Source organism: Thamnophis elegans, chromosome 4 (assembly GCF_009769535.1).
Source record: "Thamnophis elegans isolate rThaEle1 chromosome 4, rThaEle1.pri, whole genome shotgun sequence".
In the NCBI taxonomy this organism is placed as follows: domain Eukaryota; kingdom Metazoa; phylum Chordata; class Lepidosauria; order Squamata; family Colubridae; genus Thamnophis; species Thamnophis elegans.
In genome coordinates this window covers 87,938,875-87,961,551 of record NC_045544.1, presented here as the reverse complement: position 1 = coordinate 87,961,551, position 22,677 = coordinate 87,938,875, and the positions used below count along the sequence as shown (strand labels likewise).

Here is a 22,677-nt window from a genome sequence, read left to right as displayed (position 1 = left end):
CCACAATATGAAAAACACCAGACATAAATAACAATAAAAACTTAAAGAAATTAAAACATGAAAGATACTCAAGATAGCAGAAGGACAATCATCATTCAGCCACACTCAAACAATTTATATGTCTACAAGGGCAGTATTTAAAGGAGGTATTTAAAGGATTTACAGTTGTGTATATTTATTTAGATTGAGGTTTAAAACAGGCCAGCAAGTTCTAAAGATCTAAATGTTTTTACAAAACGGCTTGAAAGAAGTCCCATAGTTTTTTTAAAAAACCAAACTATTCAATAGCACCATATTACAAAAGAAAACAGAGAGAATCAGTATCAGAAAAGCTCAGTGTACCATAGGATTACTCTATTAAAACAAACTCAGAGGATTGTACTACTCTGCCTAAGACAAATGAAAATCCTTACTTCTCGCAGCTCTACTTCTTTGCTAATTTAATACAAATGACATAAGTGCACATTGAAAAACTCACATTTTATTTCTCATGGCATATAATCCAATAAACTATTTCAAATGTTTTCTAAAAAATATTCCAGCATTTTATAATTTCTGGAATATGAAGAAAATGTAAAGACAGTAAGGGGAGAAAATAAAATATTTTGAACATTTCCATTCAAGTTTCAGTAAGAAATATGTCATTTGTCAAGCACAAAAGGGTGATTGGCTCTTTTGCTGATTAAACTCTTTTATTCCCTACATCCATGAGGCCTATTTCCTAACTTTTCTCCTTTTAATCTATCTCAAGAAAACAGAAAAACAAAGTTCAGTGAAAAATAAAGATATGCCATAAACTAGGACAATCATAAAGGAGTAAGGCTTGCAATCTGCATCCTAATTAATACATTAAAACAGACAGAAATCTCAACCTTCTTGAGATTTCTATTTGCATCTGAAAGATGCGGACCTATCAATTAAGACAAGGTTTGAAGAGTGATCTGAGCAGAAGATACCTCTGCTCATTGAATAAATGCTTGATCCTTTTCTCTTTGCAGGGCAGGGTAGCAAATATGGTTGGCATTGGTTATTTGCCCAACATTAAGAAAATGGCTGCCCATTTCAACTAGACCTTAGAAGAAACCAATGGCATCTGTTTTAGTTGTAGTACTTGGTATTCAACATGGTATTCAACTTTCAACTGCTGCGTCCCAGAAACATGGCAAACACTCGCCAACAGCTACTTCTTTTTCAACTCAGGAAGCTTTCTACAAGGAAGCTCCCCAACGTTTTTTTGAGACAAAATAATTTAGAATATATTTATCCCAAAAGTCTAAAATTGAGTGCTATTTATTGGTGGTATTGTTTCTCTTTTTTCTTTATAACTGTCCTTGGAACAACTGTTCTTTTTTACCATGTCTTCTGCCCATGTGGGTTCAACAGGAATTTCTATGGCATCTTTTTTTTGGAAGACCTTCTTCAGTGATGGAGAAAAGCTGCCTATTGTTTCACTGTAACCATTCATCTGAGAAAGAAGAGCATCCCGCTGGTTGCAGCACAACTGAGGATCACAGGATCTGGAGATACATGGTGTACTGCACAGGACCTTGGGACAATTGTGGTCTAGGTACTCTGGCTGGATGGTTACTGAATGGATCCCTTCTTCATGGAACACCTCCCTCATTTTGTAGGAAGCAACAGGGTAGTCAGAAGTAGAGTGACACTTGACATGGAGTGTGGCAATGTTTTTCCCCTTGATAAATTCCCAGACATGCAGCTCATGAATGCTGCTAACGCCTGGCACCTCCAATAATTTGTTTGCTAGGAAGAAGAAAAAATACAAACAAAGTGAAAAATCAGTTTTTTATCCAGGCTCTACAGTATTCCATTTAATATTTAACTGCATCTACAATCACAAAGAATGAATGGACGGCATAAGAACCTAATCATAACCTTTTCAGGCTGTACAATAATGTAGGGCTGATATAACAGAAAGCAGCCCCAGCTGAAACAATAAGTCCATGTATCACTATTGCAACAGCTTCCAAGTAAGAAATAAGGAGACAAGAGGCTGTTGGATGGAACCTGTTGAAATTCCTCCTGCCAGCATTAATAATTACATTGGAATAAACAGAAGAAAGTCAACTTTTGCTGCCTAATAGCCTGCAGATAATTTGAGAATTCTGAGGGCTGAATGGGAACTAGAGGACACTAGGATGAACTAAGGCACAAGATCATATGACCAAGTAAAACTGGGGGGGAAACAGTATCAATTTGTAGTATGTTTGTGTAGTATGTTTGAATTTTTTATTTCAGGGCTGCTTTGGAATGTATGTGTATATTTATGAGATTTTATTTTTGAATTTACTCCTCTGAACCTGGAAATTTGTAATGAGATTTGCTTGCTGAATCAATCCACATTTTGTACTACAGTACGTTCTTCAGTTTTTTAAAGCATATACTTATGATATAGATATATATGATGTAAATATATACAGATATATCATATATCCTAAATATGATATTGTAATCCACAATGCAAAAGAATAAATCAATCTATTTATATTAGTAGCATGGATTACAAATGTCTACACATGTGTATAGGAATTTCTGCAAACAACAGCTTCATTCTTCCTATGTGGGCTGTTCTCAAAATACTGTATGTGTCTTTATTAATCCTCTAAGACTTGAGTCATGATGCTAGGAAATATCACCGAGTGACCCTTAAGCATGTAATGCTGCAGTGAAGATATAATCCAGAAAGAGCACCAACTTTTAAGGGTCATAACAGTCCTTAAAGCAACTTACCCAATATTTGCATATTCACATTTTTGGGGACCATTTGCAACAAAATGGTTGCTGTCTCCTTGATAAGTGGAAAGGCTGAAGACAGTATGATAAACACCATAACAATGGTCAGGCTTGGATCAATGTAACACTGCCAGTTACAAGGTGTGTTCTCATCCAGAGGAAGTATATAGAATATGGAAGCAGCAACCACAACAATAACTGAGCCGAGAGCATCTCCCATCACGTGCAAAAGAACACCTGAAACAAAGCATAAGGAAAACATTTGGTAACCAGAAAAAAAACTGGATAACTATATTGGAATACATGAAAATTCCAAAAATTTGTATAAACTTGTATAGAAAGCAACTACAAATAAGAACACTTCATCTCTAATTATGGCTGCCTGATGCTTGAAAAATCTTTCAGTTCTAATATAGTACCTCTTATGTTCAAGGCTTCGGACTTTTTTTCTGTTTTTTGTTTCTTATCCTCTTCAGGTTTTTTCTGGGTATCCGCAGAATCACCTGCATTCAAAGAAGAAACACTGTGTTGTTTATAAGTTCTATACACAGAAAGATACAAATCCTTTCAAAACCAACTTATCTTAATCATTCAGAACCAGCAAGTTACTTATGACTCACGCTTGCATACACTCTACATGCACAGTGTAGTATAATTACAAGCCAACCAAGCAATGGGGAGAAATTGAATGGAATTGTTTAATATTCATAAAGACCACCTTATACAACCTGACATCTAATTAATTCTGAAATCTCTTCTCTACTATTGTAGTTTAGAAAAAATAATTTATAGTATCAAAAGACTGTGAAAACAAACACTAATTGACACAAAAATTGCTTCCATTCATCTACTTTAATGTTACAAATACAATTATTTCTCTGGCTTTATTCAGTAATAAATTATTATACAAATACTCTGCCAGTACATTATTATAAATGTAATGTAATGTAATGTAATAGAGTAGGAATGAGAGGTAAAAATAAGAACAAGCAAATAGAATAATCAGAAAAGAATAAAAATTAGCAGAAAGAAGCACGTGCAACACAACACTTTCCAAAAGAAACGGGAAATAAGAAAGGAAGGGTAAAATTATGACCTAAAAAGTCCTTAAAAGGAAAAGAAAAGTTGGTGAAACTAAAGAGAAGGAGGAACGGGGTGGGGTGGGGAGACTAGAGAGAAAAGGAAAAGGCAGCTGAAAGGAAGGAAAAAAGGAATGAGGGAAGATGCTGCGAACGACGAGCAGGGAGGCAACCGGTTGGCACCTGCTTTCGGGAGGGGTTCAGCGGCGCTGCCATTCATTTCCACCATCCCCTCTAAGGCGATCGAGCTGCTACCGACGGTTCGGGTTGGGCTCTCGTCCTCGGGGCTAACATAGGGCGGGGGCTGCGACCCTCGACCGCAGCAGCAGGCCCAGTCCTGGAAGATGAGGAGTCCCACGACATTGATGGCCAGGCCGATCGTGCCTACCACGAGGATGAGCGTGACGTTGCTGATGGCCTCCGGCCTCGCCAAGCGCTGCACGGCTTCCACCAGGATGGTGAAATAGAGGGCGACCAGGAAGACGGTGTTGCAAAGGGCGCCCACCACCTCGGCCCGTCCGGAGCCGTAAGAGGCGCTGGGACGGCGTGTGCGTCGGTGAGACAGGCGTCCTGTGACGATGCCCACGCACAGAGCCAGCACGTCGGAGAGCATGGCGAAGGAGTCGGAGACAAGCGCGATCGAGTTGCCCAGGTAGCCCGACACCAGCTCAGTCACGAAGAAGCTCGACGTCATTACTAGCATGAAGATCAGCCGGCACGTCTTGCCCGTGTAGCGCCCCATGAGGAGAGCTGGAACCGCCGCTCTTCACTACCATCTAAAGTTTCTTCCAGGACCCGTCCGGATCCGGGCTGTGAGCTGCCTCTCTCCTTCCTCTCCTCCTGAGAGTGGAGGGTACTGGCGACAAGTGTCCGGGTGATGGTGACTCTGCGTTTTGCTTTATAACGGCGCGGGTAACGCCCTTATTCCCAGGTACTGGGGTAATTTGCAGGTGTGGTCTGGACATATTTAGTAAATACTAGACATTTCTACAGCAACAAATTAATCTAATGGGCAGAACCAAATTTTATGTTCAATGTTCTGCAGAAAATCCAGAAACAGTTTCCGGGTAGAAAGAAAATTAGATCTATTCTTTTCTCTGATTGTAACAGTTCGTGTTGACATCTCTGCTCGTCCATCACTTTTTCCATCACATTGTGGGGATTTGGGGGGGGGGACTTTTTTCATTTTTGTGCATCTGGAATTCTCAGATGTAATCAACATATATAATAATGAAGTTCCAGAGGTTATTTTTCACGCTCCTTATCCAATAATTCTAAAAGGAAAGCTTCTAGTTTAAATGTCTATGGAGATTCTCAGTCATCCAGGTCATGGTTGTTCCACAGGTGCTTTTTCAAGAGGCAGCTGGAGTTTCTGGGTTTTGTTTTGGGGTTTTCGGGTGTGGGGGGAATTGGTCTTTTTTTAATGTTTTGCTTCTCATCAAAGAAGCTTCTTCAGCTCTGAAGAAGCTTCTTGGATGAGAAGCAAAATGTTTTCAAAGAAAAACTATAAACTCCAATTGCCTCTTGAAAAAGCATCTTTGGGACTTCTAGTTTAAATTTTATATTCATTTTAAGAATATTCTGCATTAAAATAGGAGTCTGGCCCCAATATTTCTTTGTCACAAGTACAATAAAGATGATAAGAAATTCCTTCTTTACAGTAACATTTTCAGTGTACATTTGAGGCAGTTTTATACTGTATAACTTTGACAGTTGTACAGGTGTTAAATGCCAACAATAAATCATCTTCTAAACATTTTATTTCAGATTATAGTTTAGCGTAAATTTGAAACTAGACATCCATATGTTTTCCCATTGTTCAAGCATTAACGTATGTGTAGCCAAAAAAAATCTTTGGCTTTTTCTATAGAATTCAAACTGACTCTTCCTTCATGATAGGTAAAAAGGAAAGGAAAGTGGTGGCATTGCAACTCCAGAGGACTCTGGAGGAAACAGATTACTGTTTTTCAGTCAGGTTTCAGGTCCAGATATGGGACCAAATGCATTATTCACATTCATGGATGATCTCTGGTGGGAGCGGGATGGAAGTGATGCATCCATCCTTGCTCTCCCTGACTTCTCAGTGGCTTTTGATGCCATCAAGCATGATATCCCTTTGGGCCAACTTGGGAAGTTAGGCATGGGTGGCACAGTTTTATGTTGGTTCACCTTCTTCCTCCAAGGTTCTAATCAGTGTTAATAGTCACAGGGGTGCCACAGGGCTTGATACTCACTTCATTTCCATTTAACATCTACATGAATCCACTGGGTGAGATCATCTGTCACCACAGGATGAGGTATCACCAATATGCTTATGATACCCAGCTATAGACCTCCATCCCTGGTGAAGTGAGTGGACATCTTTGGCAATGCCTGGATTTTGTGGGGGTCTGGATGGGAAATACAAGTAACAGACTTCAACTGAACTCTAGTAAGATGGAATGGCTATGGTGGACCCTTGTGTGTCCAGGAGTTCATTATCTTTGGTTCTGGATGGGGTTGCACTACCCCAGAAAGACCCAGTGTTTAATTTGGGGGTTCTTTTGGACTCACCGCCCCTTCTCAAAAAGCAGGTGCATCCATGGCCAAGAGGGCCTTCTCCTAATTTCATATTGTGAGCCAGTTATGCCCCTTCCTGGATAGGGAAGCTTTCCACTCAGTCACTCACAGCCTGGTCATCTCCCAGTTGGACTATTGCAACATTCTGTACTTGGGGCTACCCTTGAAAGGTATTCAGAAACTTCAATTGGTGCAGAATATGGCTACATGAGCTATACTGGGTGCCCAAAGAAAGGCACATATGCTCTGAAAACTGCACTGGTGCCACTTTGCTTCCATATGCAATACAACATGATGGTCATTACCTATATAGCCCTTCATGGAATAGGTGGCGCTTTATCTGGCTTTGCCCCACCACATCAGCCCACCCCACTTGTTCAGGCAGGGAAAGCATGCTACAGACCTCATCAGAGAATTCTGACTGGCAGGATCAAGGAAGAGGACCTTTTCTGCTGCTAATGCTGCTTTGTGGATCATCTTGCTGCCAGAGGTGAGGAAAGTGCCCAATTTTCTGGTCTTCTGGAAAATCTTTAAAACCTGACTGTGTATTTTTGCATGGGGGACACAGGAACCCTTACAGCCATTGGATTGGTTGGCCCTATGAGACCCCCATACACACTTATATTAACCACTCTTAGTTGCCCCATCTTGGATCTCTCCATCACTTGTAATTTTATAATGTTTTACATTTACATTTGCATTTTTTAAATATTAAATTATTCAGTTGGAATGTTTTATTGTATTAATTAAATTGTCCACCATCCAGACTCCCTCTGTGAGAGAGATGGGCCTTAATTAGGTAAACAAACAAGCAAACAAACATCATTCCTTGAGTTTTTTCCAGCAAAAGAGAAAAATTCTCTTCTTGTTAGGAGGGATTAAGCTTTTCTTTTTCTCAAAATTCTGACAGGAATTTCCTTTAAGACAATTATGATCACATTGTCAATCTTCAGTACCAGTAAATCAAAGCAGTTTATTTGATATACCTTGTCCATCTCTAATTCTGTTTTTTTTCCCCTCTCCTGCCAACCTATTAATTGGTACAGAACACAATGGCGGAGATATTTCTGGAGACCCCTTGAATGACTCATGTAACACATCTGCTGGGCAAGCTGCACTGGTTGCATTTGCTTCTGGGTCCAATTCAAGGTTATGGTTATTACCTTTAAAGCCTTTTATGAAAGGGTCCAGGGTATCTGAGGAGCCATCTTGCCCCAGTAGTATTAGCCAATCCAGCAGAAAAGGCCGACTTTGGTCTGTCAAAAAATTTTAACTGGTGGGATCCAAGAGAAGGAATTTTTTGCTGTAGCCACTGCTCTCTGGAATATTCTGCTGGATATGAGGTCCACCCCTACTCGCCAGGCCTTTTGGAAGAGCCTTAAAGCTTCATTCTGCCAACTGGTTTGGGGCCACATTGGGAGTATTCTCTGCTACCGATGGCTGATGGGCTATAGAGAAGATCCTCCGGCTCCTGTCATCTGTCCTCTTTGGTTTTAGTCTCTAATTAATTTTCTTTATTTTTAATTGTTTCCTACCATCTTTTTATCATTCTGTAAGCTGTCCAGAATCCCTTCAATAGTGGGATGGGTGGCATATAAATTTAATAAATAAATATATAAACTTTCATTTGGATTCCTACACTGAAGTTCCAGCTGATAGCCTAAACAACATTGTTTAAATCCACTATTTAGAGACTAGAGGGCACTCTTGCACTTTCTATTTAGTTTGTAAAAAAGACTACAATCAAGCAGAAACTTCAGTTGAAAAAAACGGGTGGACATTTTTTTTCCTGAATCCTATAGTCACTACTACTACTTTTACTGTTCTTCAGGTTCCTACAAATGGACTAAAACCTTAGTAGGAACAAAGTATTTTTTTCCTGTTACACCAAGATGTAACAGAAAAAAACATGAGAAACATGAAAAAGCTGCAATTTCACAAGTAGAGATGGAATATTTTATTTATTTTATTTCTATTTTCATTTCTGAAATGCTCATTCTCCCTCAAAGAGATAGAACCAGATGGAAGCATTATCTCTGGTTTTATTCATGCTCCACCAGATGATGGTTACAGGAATCAAATAGGCTGCACTATGTAAAACACTTCATCTAATATCAGATTGGTCTGATTTCAAAAGATTTCTGAAAATGTCTTTAGAGTAACTGTTTCTTTCCTAGCAGCTATCTGGCAAGAATAGAAGCAGGAAAATTCCATCCAGAAGGCAGAGATATTTTACTTTTTCCTAACTGACTGGATGCACACAATGCACTAAACTATGGTTTGTTTAACTGAATACATGAACGTTGAATACATGAAAGTTGGATTCAGACAATAAAAAGCCATGATCAAGCAAACCATATTATAATTTAATATAAGATATGACACAAATCAGAAAAAAGAGCTTTATTAAACTCTCTCCAGAAAAAAAAAGTTCTTTCCTGATAAGAGACTTTAAAAGTAACTATCAGCATTTGAATGGTACATCAAATCCTGCTTTCCAGGAAAGGGAAGTGTGTAGTCGAAAACATTTTGTCATTTGAAATCTTTTTCCTGTACATCCAAAATATGTGAACCTTGGTCCCAAAGAATAACTCTGTAAAGTTGCCTGTTCTTTCACCCACAATACCTCCTTGAGTATAGTTAACTTGCAGGTCTTGCCTAATTGACATCCATACAATCACCAAATCCTTAATTGCTAGAAAGGGATGTCATATGCCCTTGGACCTCACCAGATTGCAGAAATATCACTAATGTCACAGAGTGCAGACAAGTCAGGAGTACAAAAAGTCAGTGAGTGCAAAGAGTTTGTTGCATATGAAAATCTGCTTCCTCAGCTCCTGATCAGCAAGGAATAGAGGCTTATGTACTATCTAAGTAATCCTAATACTTGACTTAAAGACCCCCAAACCAGGTAACTGGTCCAGTTTTGAAGTGAGCTTTTTCCACAATAATGATTGAAGAGATCAAATTTATCTTCTAAATATATACATCAGGGATGCCCAAACTTTGAACAGTCAAGGAATCTTGATTCAATATTTTTAGTGGGCAGAGACCAGAATGTATTGAATTGAATTGAATTGAATTTATTGGTCTTGTATGCCGCCCACTCCCGAAGGACTCCGGGCGGCTTACAATAAACAAAGGAAGGGGATAAATAGACAAATAGACAAACAACAATTTAAAATACACAACATTCATAGTTCCCGTGGGGCTGACTATTTCAACAGCCCCCCAGCCTGCCGGAGCAGCCAGGTCTTTGTGGCTTTGCGGAGGGCCGGGAGAGTAGTAAGGGTCCGGATCTCCACGGGGAGCTCCAGAGGGCTGGAGCTGCAACAGAGAAGGCTCTCCCCCGGGGAGTCGCCAGCCAACATTGGCTGGCAGATGGGATCCGGAGGAGGCCTAGTCTGTGCGATCTGATCGGTCTATGGGAGGAATTGGCAGGAGGTGGTCTCTCAGGTACCCAGGTATGTGTAAGAAGGCTGGTGCAATTATGTTATATGTTTGAGAATAGCATGCACTGTGTGACTCATTGATTGAAGTGTTAGACCTGGACTTTGAAAACCTAGGTTCAGATTCACCCTCTATCTTGGAAGCCTATTGAGTGACATTGAGCCAATCAGTCTTTGCCCAACCTATTGGGGAAAATTAGAAGGAATTGCCTTGACCTTCAAGAAGCAATATGGGATATATTTCTAACAAAGCATGTCATATGTGCAAGCTAATTCTGTTTTCAGGGAAGCTTCTCATACTGCTTCGTATAAGTAGGGGGTTGGACTAGAAGACCTCCAAGGTCCTTTCCAACTCTGTTATTCTATTCTAAAATTGTTCAGTGAGGAACCTTTGATAAGCATATCTTCTAAAGATATTAAAGTTCTATGAGATGAATCCACCATCTTCTACTTAGAATCACTGAACAGAATAAATCTAGAGAACATATTTAGTTAATAACAAATTAGCAGTCAGAAATTATTTATTTGTTTATTCCTCTCTATGAAACTCAATGTACAATGTCCAACTGTTTGGTTCTATTTAGTTTAGTTTTGCTTAACAGCTTTGTAACCTGTCTTGTCTGCAATGACTCACAATAATAGTTAAAAACAAAAATGTGTATCTTTGGGGCAGTATATAGGCTTGAAGTAGACATATGCACTGGTATAGCTTCTTTCCAGGTGTAGAATCCTAGTTGTAAAGCTATGTTTTTTTGCATAGCTTTATACATGTAGCTCCTATCCAAGCAGAGCACCTTATCTGAAGGGTGTTGAGGGCTTGGGAGAAAAGTATTGTTTTATACCAAATGCATATTATATAAAAATATGAGTGAAATTTAATGTAGCAGCTCCTGCTAACTGCAGGAGATGCTGATTTAAAAAAAAAGGAATTGGATTTCAACAGTTCTGAAGGAAATTTCTCCCAAGCCTGTAATATCCTCCTTCTAATTTCAAGGTAAGTAATTTAGTTTCTAGGAATGGTGATATTTGTTTTTTTTTCTCCCATCCTCTAAAAAACCCGCGAAGGATAGCATTTAACAAATCACGGTCATGCTCACACACACACATTCCTACAGCAATAGTTATTTTAATATGTTTTCTTTAAATGAATTAAAATATTTTGAAGACTTACATATAGTCGGAATAGGAATCATCACTGGACTATCATTAGCAAAGTAATCTAAAAAAAGAAGAAAGTAAAGAATGTTTTAATATTCTGTGAATGACTCTGGCGGATCTCATTACACTGCTGGACACAGCAATGTTATGGTTTCAGAAGTTTTGTGTTGGTAGAATAGATGCCAATCATGCTTTTTCTTTTGAGTACCAGATCCGTAAAGTAACTATGGAACTTCATCTTTCCTAATAATTAAGCTTTAACAGTTTAGTACAGGATCTTAGATATTAGCATTGCATCTCACACAAGGTACAAGAGATATTACAACATAATTTACACTTTTTTACAATAAGGATAATGAGAATATATCTTCTCACTTTATGTGGATTACTGTAACGCGCTCTACATGGGGCTGCCCTTGAAGAGCAGCATACAAACCCTATAAATAAATAAATAAAATAAATGTGTTGCACAGTAGGATCTGAAGCCACCTTAGATACATTCATCCCAGTTCTTTATCAGTTTGAACTATCTCATTAATGAAGTTTATGCTTCATATAATTGTCTTATATCAGAGTTTACTCCTGTGTATAATTTGTTAGCTGCCATCCATACCTCATGCTTACAAAGGAAGATAATTGAATAATTATTAATTGCTTCAGAAATTTTCTTTTTTTTTTCAATTGTGTATGATTCTCAGATACTGCCTGGAAAAATACCTGCAATTTTCTTGACAAGCATTTTTTTGAAGTGGGTTGCCATTGTCTCCTTCATAGGGCTGAGACAAAGTGAATGGCCCAAGGTTATTCATCTAACATTGTGCCTAAAGGTAGGACTAGAACTCAGTCTCTCTAGCCTGATGCCTTAACCACTATATCAAACTGGTTCTCATAAAATTTGAAAGATTCTCACAATCACAAACCTTAATAGGTGCTTAATCTAGTCTCAAGTGTTCATCCAGCCCAACCTTGCATGTGACTGACCTACTGAATTTTGCCCAGAAGAGGACTTCCAAATTATAATTTGTAATATGACCAAAACCATGTAGAATTAAAAACCTAACCAGTTTATTAATCTTACTAAACTTAATAAAATCAAACTTAATTTTTCCAGGGCAGATGATATCCATTTTGGCTGTGCATTCCTATAGTATGCTAAAAAGGCAATGCAGCCTTCAACTCCGGAAGAGTTGGGTCTACTTATTATATAGTTTGAGATTTTAAATGGAAGTAGATACAATTATAACAAACATATTCTATTTCAAACTATACAAAACTATGCTATACTATAAAACTAAATACAGACATATTGGATTTACTGTGAACCTTTTGACAGAAACTCATTTTGAGTTTCAAAAACCATCAGTCTTTGATGAATTAAGGCAAATATCAATCTTTACTTCTAAGTATTGGTTAGGGAAAGGACATGCCATCATTATGTTGCTTACCTGTTGCCACATCTTGGTCTACAGAACCATGACAGTAACAACAGTCCATGAAGATGACATAACTGAACACGTTGAAGAGTAGACCTACGACTCCGACAATGAGAACATACAGAGCTTGTTCTGTCTTTACTGGGTTGAGAAACCTCTTCACAGCTTCAATCAGGATGCTGAACATCAAAGCAGTGGCAAAGACAGAATTGCCAAAGGCTCCTACAACATCAGCCCGCAAAAAGCCATATGTGTTGCTTTTATGCCATCGTATGCGACTGAAACGGACACCAAGCAAGCCAATAATCATGGATATCAGGTGGGAAAGGACGGCAAAGCCATCGGAGGCTAGCGCAAGAGAATTGCCCACATATGATACTGCCATTTCTACCACAAAAAGTAGAAAGGTGACAAAGGACATAAAAAGAAGTCGGCTGCTTCTTCCCGTGTAGCGTCCCATGGCTTCAATGCTCTTTGGGTTCTCTGCGTCAAGGGCAAGCACCTAAGTAGCACTCGCAAAGATTTCAGCAATTCTCTTCTTTTTATCATCTCCTGCTGGAGATGTTTAGACGTTAATTTTTATAAGACACAATAAAACAATAAATCCTGTTTCAAGGGTAATTTAGCAAGAGGTTATCTTGCAAAGACCGTTTCATAAGGCATACGTAAAACATAATGCTATCTATCTGCCTCTAAAGTCACACGCTGGTTGTTTATTCTTCATGATAGCCAAAGTACAAAACTATGGAGCCTTTTGTGTATTTCACTGGATCTAGTCTTTTAAATAACACTAGAATAAACAAGAATAGGTCTTTGGTTTCATTAGACATATAATCTTGTATTGTTGTTTTTCCTCTTTTATTTTCTTCAAATAGATGGATAGACAGATAACAAGGACGGGAAATGTTTTACTGCAGATTCCTTCTCCATTTATTAAGAGATTCGATGCCAAATAACTACAAGGCATAAATGAAAGTGTTTTCTCACTTCCCAACTAAAGTCTGCATTACATGCTTGGCATATGTAAAAGATCAAAGATCCTTACATCAGTAACATTCCCTAAGTCCATATTTCTCAAGCTTCTCAAAACTGTTACCACCATTTTTTCTAAATTAAATTTGGACATGCATTCTTCTTTCTATACACCATTACAAGGTTGAGAATACAAGTTAGTCTTGCATAAAAGCCAATAAGGTGTCACTTGGCCAATAAAGAATTATATTCTATTCTATTTGTATGGGAAAGATCCAGGTTCATTTTATCGTAACCTGATCCACTTTATAGGAATGTTGTGGAAATAAAATAAGAAAACCATGTTGGTCATGGTAAAAGGTTATAAACAGAGCCAATTCATTGGTTTGTATGTAAAATATCCCCACTGACCAGAAACAAAAATGGGGAAATCTTCCTTTTTGAATTTTTTCTTCAAAAACAAACAAAATGCATTCTAATGCAGGTTCCTCCAGAAACTTTGAAATATTGGCTGAATAACAGAATAACAAAATTGGAAGGGACCTTGGACTCCTGTTCAAGCAGGAGATCCTATATCATTTCAGATAAATGGCTGTCCAATTTCTTCTTAAAAACCTTCAGGGACGGAGCACCCAAATTTCTGAAGGCAACCATTAATGCTGCTTCATTGTTCTGCCAGGAAATTTCTCTTTAGTTCTAGGTTGCTTCTCTCACAGATTAGTTTCTATCCATTGTTCCTTGTCCTGCCTTCAGATGCTTTGGAGAATAAGTTGACCCCTCTCTTTTTTGTGGCGGCCCCTTAGATATTGGAATACTGTTATCATGTCAGACTAGTTATACTCAGTTCATGTACCATTCTTCATATATTTTAGCCCCTAGCTCCCTACTCATCTTTGTTGCTCTTCTCAACATCTTTTGTATATCGTGATGACCAAAACTGGATGCAATATTCCAAACACAGTCTTACCAAGGCACTACAAATTCTTACTAAAACTTCAGATGATCTGGATTCTGTTTCTTTTTTAATGCAGCCTTGCACTGCATTGGCTTTTTTAGCAACTGCAGCATAGTGTTGGCTCATATTTAAGTTGTTGTCCACTAGGATTCCTAGATCTCTCTCACAGTTATTGCTATTGAGGCAGGTACCCCTTTTTTATACCTGTGCATTTGGATTTTCTTGCCTAAGTGTAAAATCTTAGTTTTCTCACCACTGAATTTCATTTTGTTAGATAGGGCCTAGGGTTCAAATGTCATGGTTCTGAGTAGTGGTCCCAATCAATTCTGAATTCTCAGGCTGTAGCTTTTCTGAAAGATTTATTTTATGCAATACATCATATTGACGATCAAATGTGAAACCAACTCTAAATAAGATCCGTGATTTAGTATAATTAAACAAATAGACATCCCATAGGCAGAGGTGGTATTCAGCAGGTTCTGACCAGTTCTGGGGAACCGGTAGCGGAAATTTTGAATAGTTTGGAGAATCGGTAAATATCATTTCTGAGTGGCCCCGCCCCCATCTATTCCCTGCCTCTGAGTTCCAACTGATCAGGAGGAAATGGAGATTTTGCAGTAACCTTCCCTTGGAATGGGATAGGAATGGAAATTTTACAGTGTCCTTCCCCTGCCACGCCCACCAAGCCACGCTCACCAAGTGATGCCACACCCACCAAGCCACCCACAGAACCAGTAGTAAAAACTTTTGAATCCCACCACTGTTCATAGATCATGTTAACCAATCAGATAGGTGGCAGGCTGTTCAGCTGCTCCTCCGGCTATTACTAGTGCTTGTTGAGATGACTTTGGTTTACACGGACCTTATCCCTGTCATGTCTTGCAGCAGAGGGAAATACCCCACATCTCACAGGCCCTCCTCCATGGCAACTAAGAAACGAAGAAAATGAAATTTCAGCCAAAGTCATTTTGAAAGTTGGCATCAAGTCTGTCAAGATTCTGAATCTTGAGCCTATCTCCTGGAGTGCTGGCTATTCCTGATAGCTTGGTTGTCTGCAAACTTGATCAGTCCTCCTTCTATCCCCCTCATTTAAATCATTTATGAAGATATTGAAACTATGTTTATGAAGATATTGAGGCTGGAAAATTATGAAGCCCAGTTTATGAGGCACTAGCTAACATTAGAAGATACTATCAGTCATATTTGGAAGAATGTAGTTCTTGACTTCCAACAATTCATTTAGTGACTGTTTGAAGTTACAACATTCCAAAAGGTTACTTAACGACTGTCACAATATCCCCATAATCATGTGATCAAAATTTGGGCACTTGGCAACCAGCAAGAATTATGATGACTACAGGATCTTGCAGTCATTTGATATCATTTGCAACTTTCTCAGCTGGCTTCCAACAAGCCAGGTCAATGGTGGAGGCCACATTAGCTCAACAACCATATGATTCATTTAACTATAGTAATTTGCTTAACAACCATGGCAAAAAGGTAGTAAAAGCGGACATGACTCACTTAACAACTGCTTTGCTTAATAATTGAAAATCTGATCTCTTGTGGTCATAACGTGAGGATTACCTGCATTCCTAAAATAAGCAGAAGCTTCTCACAGGAAGCAAAGATGTGAATGCATTTTAAAATATTTTTAATGGAGACTACTCTGAGCTTCTATAAGCAAAAATCATTCTGAATGGATCTCTAGATTAGACCATGACAAAACTAGCACTATGATTCAGACATCTAAGTCAAAACTGTTTTAATGATCTAAACACTACTAACTGAGCCAGAACTGAATAGAAGCTGCTTGTTTAGATACAAACAATAATGCTGAAGAGCCATTGTGAAATTGTCTCTATGGCAAGTTTTTTTCTGAACTCCGTTTATTAAGAGTTTAGTAACATTAACACTTCATTTTATGAATATGATAGAGAGATAAAAGGAAATACTTCTGCACAAACATATTAACTTATATATTTACTGCCACAAAATCTGACAATATTTCAATAAGATGACTTTTTAATAGCAATAGAGACATATTTTCAAGAAAGTTTTATTGTCTGCTATCACTCTTTATGAACTCCAAGATATAAAGATGGAGAACCAGGGTTAAAAAAAAAAAAGACCCATTACCTGCATGTCTTGTTGTGCAGTTCCCAAAGGCATCTTGATTGTGCAAGAAAACATTGATCCCAATAGGTCTTAGATCTATTCTTAGATGCATTAACCAGCGTCCTTAGAATGGGAATTTCTGAAGTAACAGTTAACAAGTTGAATTATAAAGCAGGAAGCCTTCTGATTAATTTTGTCCCTCTCTTACATGAAAGCAGGTTATATTGAAACCCCGCCATCTGTTTTATAGGTGAAATGTTATTTCAGACCAAATATTCCATAATCTAATAATATAAATAATGCATACTGAGTAAAAGAGTTGCCAGGAAGATAGCCCTTACAATGTGTACACAGCATTATAGCTGGGTCCAGTTTCAATATTATATCTGTGCTTAGTCAGCTTCTAGGAGTTCTCTCAGACAAGGCTTCAACTATCGGCATTAACCAACTGAACTTGTCTGCTTCCATTGCTTTAAAGAAAATGTGTTGACTTTTATTTAGAGATGTGCTGTACAAGTGGGACACTCTGCTGCTTTGCATACAAAAACAGTCTCACTTAATTCCCCATATATCCACTCTGCTGCTTTGCATACAAAAACAGTCTCACTTAATTCCCCATATATCCACATTCATGAAAACCTTGTTCTACTAACATAGTGCTACACATTTTTCACCCCAGCACCTTAGCTTCAAATAAACCTTATCTGAAGAGTAAGGAATTACTAGGAATCCAACTAATACAATTAGGGATAGAAAATATTTGCTTTGTTGCACACATTTCATTACCCAAACTAGGTAACATCATCAGTGCACTGATGCTATTACCTAGTTTGGGTAATGAAACATCTGCAAAAATACAAGCAAGCTTAGTGAGCATCGAGACTACTCGTGTCAACCCTGAGCTACAGATAATCTCCTTTATTAGTACAGAAAATACTAACAGAAAATCATAAGGAGCCACTATTTATACCTCATAATTATTGGCTCTCTACTTTCCTGGTTTTCTAGAATGTATCCATTCACAGTGCAAATTTAACATTGTAATAAGTGTTCCCACAAAAGATAGAAATATAAATATTTTTAAACAGTTTAAATGTTGAGCCTTTCCTTTAAGAAAAGATTAGAACTCAGAACAAGTCTATATATTCAATGGCAGATTGCCATTCTGAGTCTGGTTTTATTATCTGTAGAGTTTGGCAGTTTTTTTTGTTTATTTTGGCAAACAAACCCAATATGTGTGAGATAAATTGGTCGTTTAAGGTAATAGACACGGTCAGCTATTTAGTACTTTTATGCAAACAAGCCTAAAGTTGTAAAGGTCAGAGTCTTTATGACGATTATAAAAAACTAGGTTTTCCTAATTCTTTTTTTGTAAAAGATGAAGTCAGTGCCTGAGTAGGCACTGAAAATTAAAGACATATTGCAAAGTTCTCTTTTAATGCACATTAATTATTAAGCTGCATTTTCACAATACAGTATATTTTAAATATTGTTTGAATAGGCTGTTCTTTTATTCCTGGATGAACATTTCTTGGCCCAGATCCTCATGATAGCAAAAATATGCTGCTAAATATTTAGAATTTGACACAAGTAACTATTTAAACAAATAATTTCCATTATATTACTCAATCACACCTTTTGAAGCTAATTGTGTAGAACATTGGAAAGGATTCATTCCCAGATTTGGAGAAGAGCTGGGGGAAAAAACCAGCACTATATTAGTTAAAGCACCAATCTCTAGAAATGGAATGGGACCTTCAGGCTCTCGCCCTTAGCTGCGCTTCCTTCGCCTCCAACCTCAGCCCATTTCCAGCCAGCTTTCGTCCTCCACTGGCCCTCCTCCAACCATTCTCCCTGGACAATGGGCCTCCAGCCGTCTGTCCCATACCTTTCAGCCTGGCCCATTTGCCAACATACCACTTGTCCTGGGCCTTTGGCCTCACAGGACAATTAGCCACTACCCAATCGGGTGGCAGGCAGAAGCCATGGTGCTGTGGAGGCAGTGTGACTGCCGATAGCCGGGGCTGTGGGGCTATGGAGCCCACTAGGGCACCAGGCTTCTGGCATGGGAGCGCAGCAGGAGAATGACAGTGGTATGAGGCTTCTGGTGTGGGGGGGGACATGGTAGGCCAACTGCCCATTCAGGCAAGCAGGGTGAGGTGCGGAGTGGTGTGAGGCAGCAAGCCGGCAATGGGCAGAGGCAATGAAGGGAAGAGTAGGAAAAAAAGCCACTGCTCCATAGTTGTTTTTTAAGCCATCGGAGGCTATGAGCAGAGGACAACAGGCAGGCAGTGGTGGGCGGGGGGGGGGGTTTTCCATTTTGGCCTTTCCTCTTAGTTTTTCCTTGTGATGCGGGGGGGTCATTCTTTTTCTCCCCGATGTCACAGCCTGCCTCTGTTCCGCATCACCCTTCTTGCAGCCTTTTGTGGTGATTTTTTTTCTTTTTTTCAGTTTCATTTATTTTCTTTTTGAACAAAGCCTACATGTCAAGATCCTGCTGCCAAGGTCCCACCCAGCACCCGAGATCCCTGCTGCCTTCCTTCCTTCCTTCCCAAGATTTACCCAGTGGAGCCCCCGCATTGTAGGGGTCCAACAGGGGACCAAGGACCTGACAGGTTTTAGGAGGAAGGGGCACAGACCAGACTGGCGTGAACGGAGAGGAAAGGGGGAAAGTGTCTGAGAGAGGTGAGATGAGTCCATTCTCCGACAGTGTCAGACCTGGAAATCATTTTTTACTTACTTTACTGCCACATTTTCTACTGTGGGAAAATGGGAGGGGAGATTATATGGAGTATGGGAAATATATAGTCAAAATAACATTCTTTTCTCAGAGAGTGAAGGACACCTTACCCTGCAGCTGCAATGAGGTGACTGGGATCTCCAGTTTTGGACCGTGCCTGATTGGACTATGTGATGGACATGTGGGTGCTGGGCAGGGACTTGAACTTTCACTTGGTTGGGGAGAACCTGGAAACTTTCAGATTTGGATTTTCCCAGATATGACATCTTTAATAAAATGGAACTTTGAGGAAACTCAAGCCTCAAAGTCTTCTTTCATTGGGGTGTTATTTGGAACGCTGACAGACAGGGTGGAAGGGTCAAAATGGGAAGCCCCCCCCCCCCCATCCACTGCTGCCAATCTATTATCCGCTATGCCTGGAGCCTCTGACAGCTTTAAAAAAACTGCAGAGCAGCAGCTTCCTTTTTTTTTTTATGCTCCTCTTCATTGTCTCTGCTCATGGACTCCGGTCTGCCACCGCTACTCCCCATCTCATCTTGCCTTACACCAAATTGGCTGTTGGCTCTCCCCCCCTCCCCCCCACAAGGCCCCGCATCTCATCTTGCCTGACACCAAATAAGCAGTTGGCTTGCCACTCTATGCGCTCCCGCACTTCAGCCTGCCTGGCTGATTCTAAACAGGCAGTTGGTCTACCATACTGCCCCCCCTCCATCAGAAGCCTCGCACCATTATTCTCCTTCATCCCCCACAAGCTCTCACCATAGCACCCCACCCATAGCCCCTGCGATTGGCAACACACTGCTCCCACAATATCATGGGTTCCTCTTGCCAGCCAATTGGGTGGCAACTAATTGTCCCTTGTATCGGCAAATGGGCCGGGCCGAAGGGCGTGGGGCAGAGGCCCATTGGCCAGGCAGAATGGCTGGGGAAGGGCCAGCGGAGGAAAGCTGCCTGTAAATTGGCTGAGGCGGGAGGCAGAGGAGGCGCGGCTAAGAATGGAAGCATGAAGACCCTAGAATCCTCTGGAATAGCGTCCCTTTGTCTTGTTGGGGAGTCAGATGGTGTCGTTTCCTGATATTTAGGATTAAAATTGAGGTATTCAGAAGATTTTTAAATATTAAAAAGGTCTTTTTAATTCCCCATTACCAAAATACTATCCAAGACCACACTGTGATGAGAGCATTACCTTGATATATTGCTGAGAGCAAGAATGGAGTAACACTCTCAAAGCTTTGTCCACTGGATTAATTGGTAATGTGGTCAGTAGAATTCCACCTTACTTCTGTTTCTTTAACTCTCAAACTATCAGCTCCACTCACAAACATATCCACTTATCAAATTTTCAAATATGACCACCAACTGTACAAAATATATATTGATTCATAGTACTTCAGTAGCAATAGCACTTAGACTTGTAAATAGCTTCATAATGCTTTACAGCACTCTTGATGTCAACATATTGACCCCAACAATTTGGGTCCTCATTTTACTGACCTTGGAAGGATGAAAGGTGAGTCAACCTTGAGCCGGTTGGGATCAAACTCCAGGTTGTGGGTAGAGTTAGCCTGCAACACTGCATTCTAATCACTATGCCACCATGGCTCCTACTTCAAGCTACACTACACACTTGTTGCCACCATATTTTTTTAAAAAGAAAAGTTAAGGATCTATTGCAGATTATTTATTGTTGTTTTCACTTTAGGCTAGTTTGGGGTTTTTTTAGGGTTTAGCATGTTTTGCAAACACAGATTAATTTGATTCAGGTGATTCTGCAAATGCAGAAAATATTTTAATTCAGTAGTCACATTTTGTACAAATGCAACCAATAATGTGGACTTATCTCAAAGCAAAAATGAATGTTCTATTTTCCATCCTGTCAGATAGGAGCTTACATTATCCTGACAAATTAGAGCTTACATTATCCTTCACTGCTAGCCATTATTAATGCTCTTAATTCAGCAGGTCCAGAAAGACCGCAATGGATAGAGTGCTATTGCCATTGCTTTACTCAGTGCTTGCAAAAGTCTGAATTCAATGGATGAAATGACAACAAACAGAGCAAATAGCTTTCTCTTGCATCTCTGGAAAACTCCATGGAGCCTATCAGTCTGGATATACAGTGGTGCCTTCCAAATTCCCTTGCCCTATTTGATTACAGTTTTTTTTTCTTGTAGGGTCTTGTAATTAAAAGAAATTGAGAAGCTCGCAAAGTTAAGTGTCTCTCTTTTTTTCCAAGAAAAGTTTTGATCCAAATACTTTATACAAGCTTTTTTTAAAAAAAAAAATTTTTTTTAGTTTAAAGAAAAAAAACTTGTATGTACCTTCCTAATTCCCAATTTGAATTCTGGATTAATATAAAAAAAATGTTCTTAAAGTATAGCTAATGGCAGCTCACAATCACTCAATTAATAAATGATTTATCCAACACCCTACCCATGTCCAATAGAAAGCCAGATCCTCAAGCTCTTACAGAAGAGCAATCAGTTAGAGCCACTGAATCTAGGAGTACAGTATTCCAGAGGACAGATGTCATGATAAAGAGCAGGGGTGTCAAACTCAAGGCTCTTAGATCTGGCTGCTTAGATCTGGCTGCAAGGTGCCAGCCAGACCAGCCCACAGTGCCTCTGCCAGTGAAAATGGAGCTTAGGGAGTGCACACATGGCCTCCCCGTGCCCTGTTTTAGGCTGCAACGACCTCCTGCAGCCCTGTGCCAGGAAAAATAGAATATGGGGGAGCTCCGTTTTCTCTGGCAGAAGATTGCAGGCCGTCGTGGCCAAAAACAGGGTACGGGGGATCACATGGCACTCCATTTTTCCTGGCAGAGAGCTATCAAAACAAACTAAAAACAAAAAGCGAAATGTTTCAGCTTTTGCATTTGAACATGCAAGGAGGGACTGGAAAGTAGAAAAGAAAAGAGGAAAAACAAAAAGGAAAGATGGGAAGAGAGAAAGGAAAGAAAAATAAGGAAAGATGGGAAGGAAGAAGAAAGGAGAATGAAGAGGGAAGAAAAAAGAAAAGGACAGAAGGAAGGTAGGTAGGTTGGTTAGAGTGAGAGTGAGGGAGGGTCTAAGGGAAGTCCTGTCTTAGCACTTGGCCACATGTGCCCCTGACACCCAAGGTCAAACTCCCATGTCATGCTCACCATGGCCACGGCCACCTCCCCGCCCTCCGAGGTCAAACACAACCATGATGTGGCCCTCAATAAAATCAAGTTTGACACACCTGATATAGCGGACATGACTCCTGGATGTCACCTTCTAATACAGAAGAGCATGTCAGATCTTGTGAGACAGGCAGAAATAATTGAACATATGACAGACTTGCAAGTACTTAGCCCTAATGGATCTTATACTGAGCAAGATATGCTATTATATCTTCTCTAACAACTTTTCCACCTCTAACTCTGTGATTACCCATTAGACAGATAAATTTTCTTCATTAATACAAAAAATATGGCAAGTAA

General features: G+C 39.5%; 1 protein-coding gene across 1 annotated transcript; it reads right to left on the bottom strand.

Moving 5' to 3' along the window:
* Positions 1-1,180: 1,180 nt before the first annotated feature.
* Positions 1,181-4,572, bottom strand: SLC30A10 (solute carrier family 30 member 10). The gene is made up of 4 exons (XM_032214803.1): positions 4,004-4,572; positions 3,171-3,274; positions 2,749-2,988; positions 1,181-1,761 (listed from the first exon to the last, which is right to left on the bottom strand). The coding sequence occupies exons 1-4, from the start codon at positions 4,570-4,572 to the stop codon at positions 1,274-1,276; spliced, it is 1,401 nt and encodes a 466-aa protein (XP_032070694.1). The 3' UTR covers positions 1,181-1,273.
* Positions 4,573-22,677: the final 18,105 nt, after the last annotated feature.

Coding starts and splice junctions, on each gene's coding strand:
- SLC30A10 (XM_032214803.1), bottom strand. CDS start 4,572: ATGGGGCGCTACACGGGCAAGACGTGCCGGCTGATCTTCATGCTAGTA. Junction 2,989..3,170: donor CGAAGCCTTGAACATAAGAG/GTACTATATTAG, acceptor GCTTTGTTTCAG/GTGTTCTTTTGCACGTGATG. Junction 1,762..2,748: donor TGTGAATATGCAAATATTGG/GTAAGTTGCTTT, acceptor TCTTCTTCCTAG/CAAACAAATTATTGGAGGTG.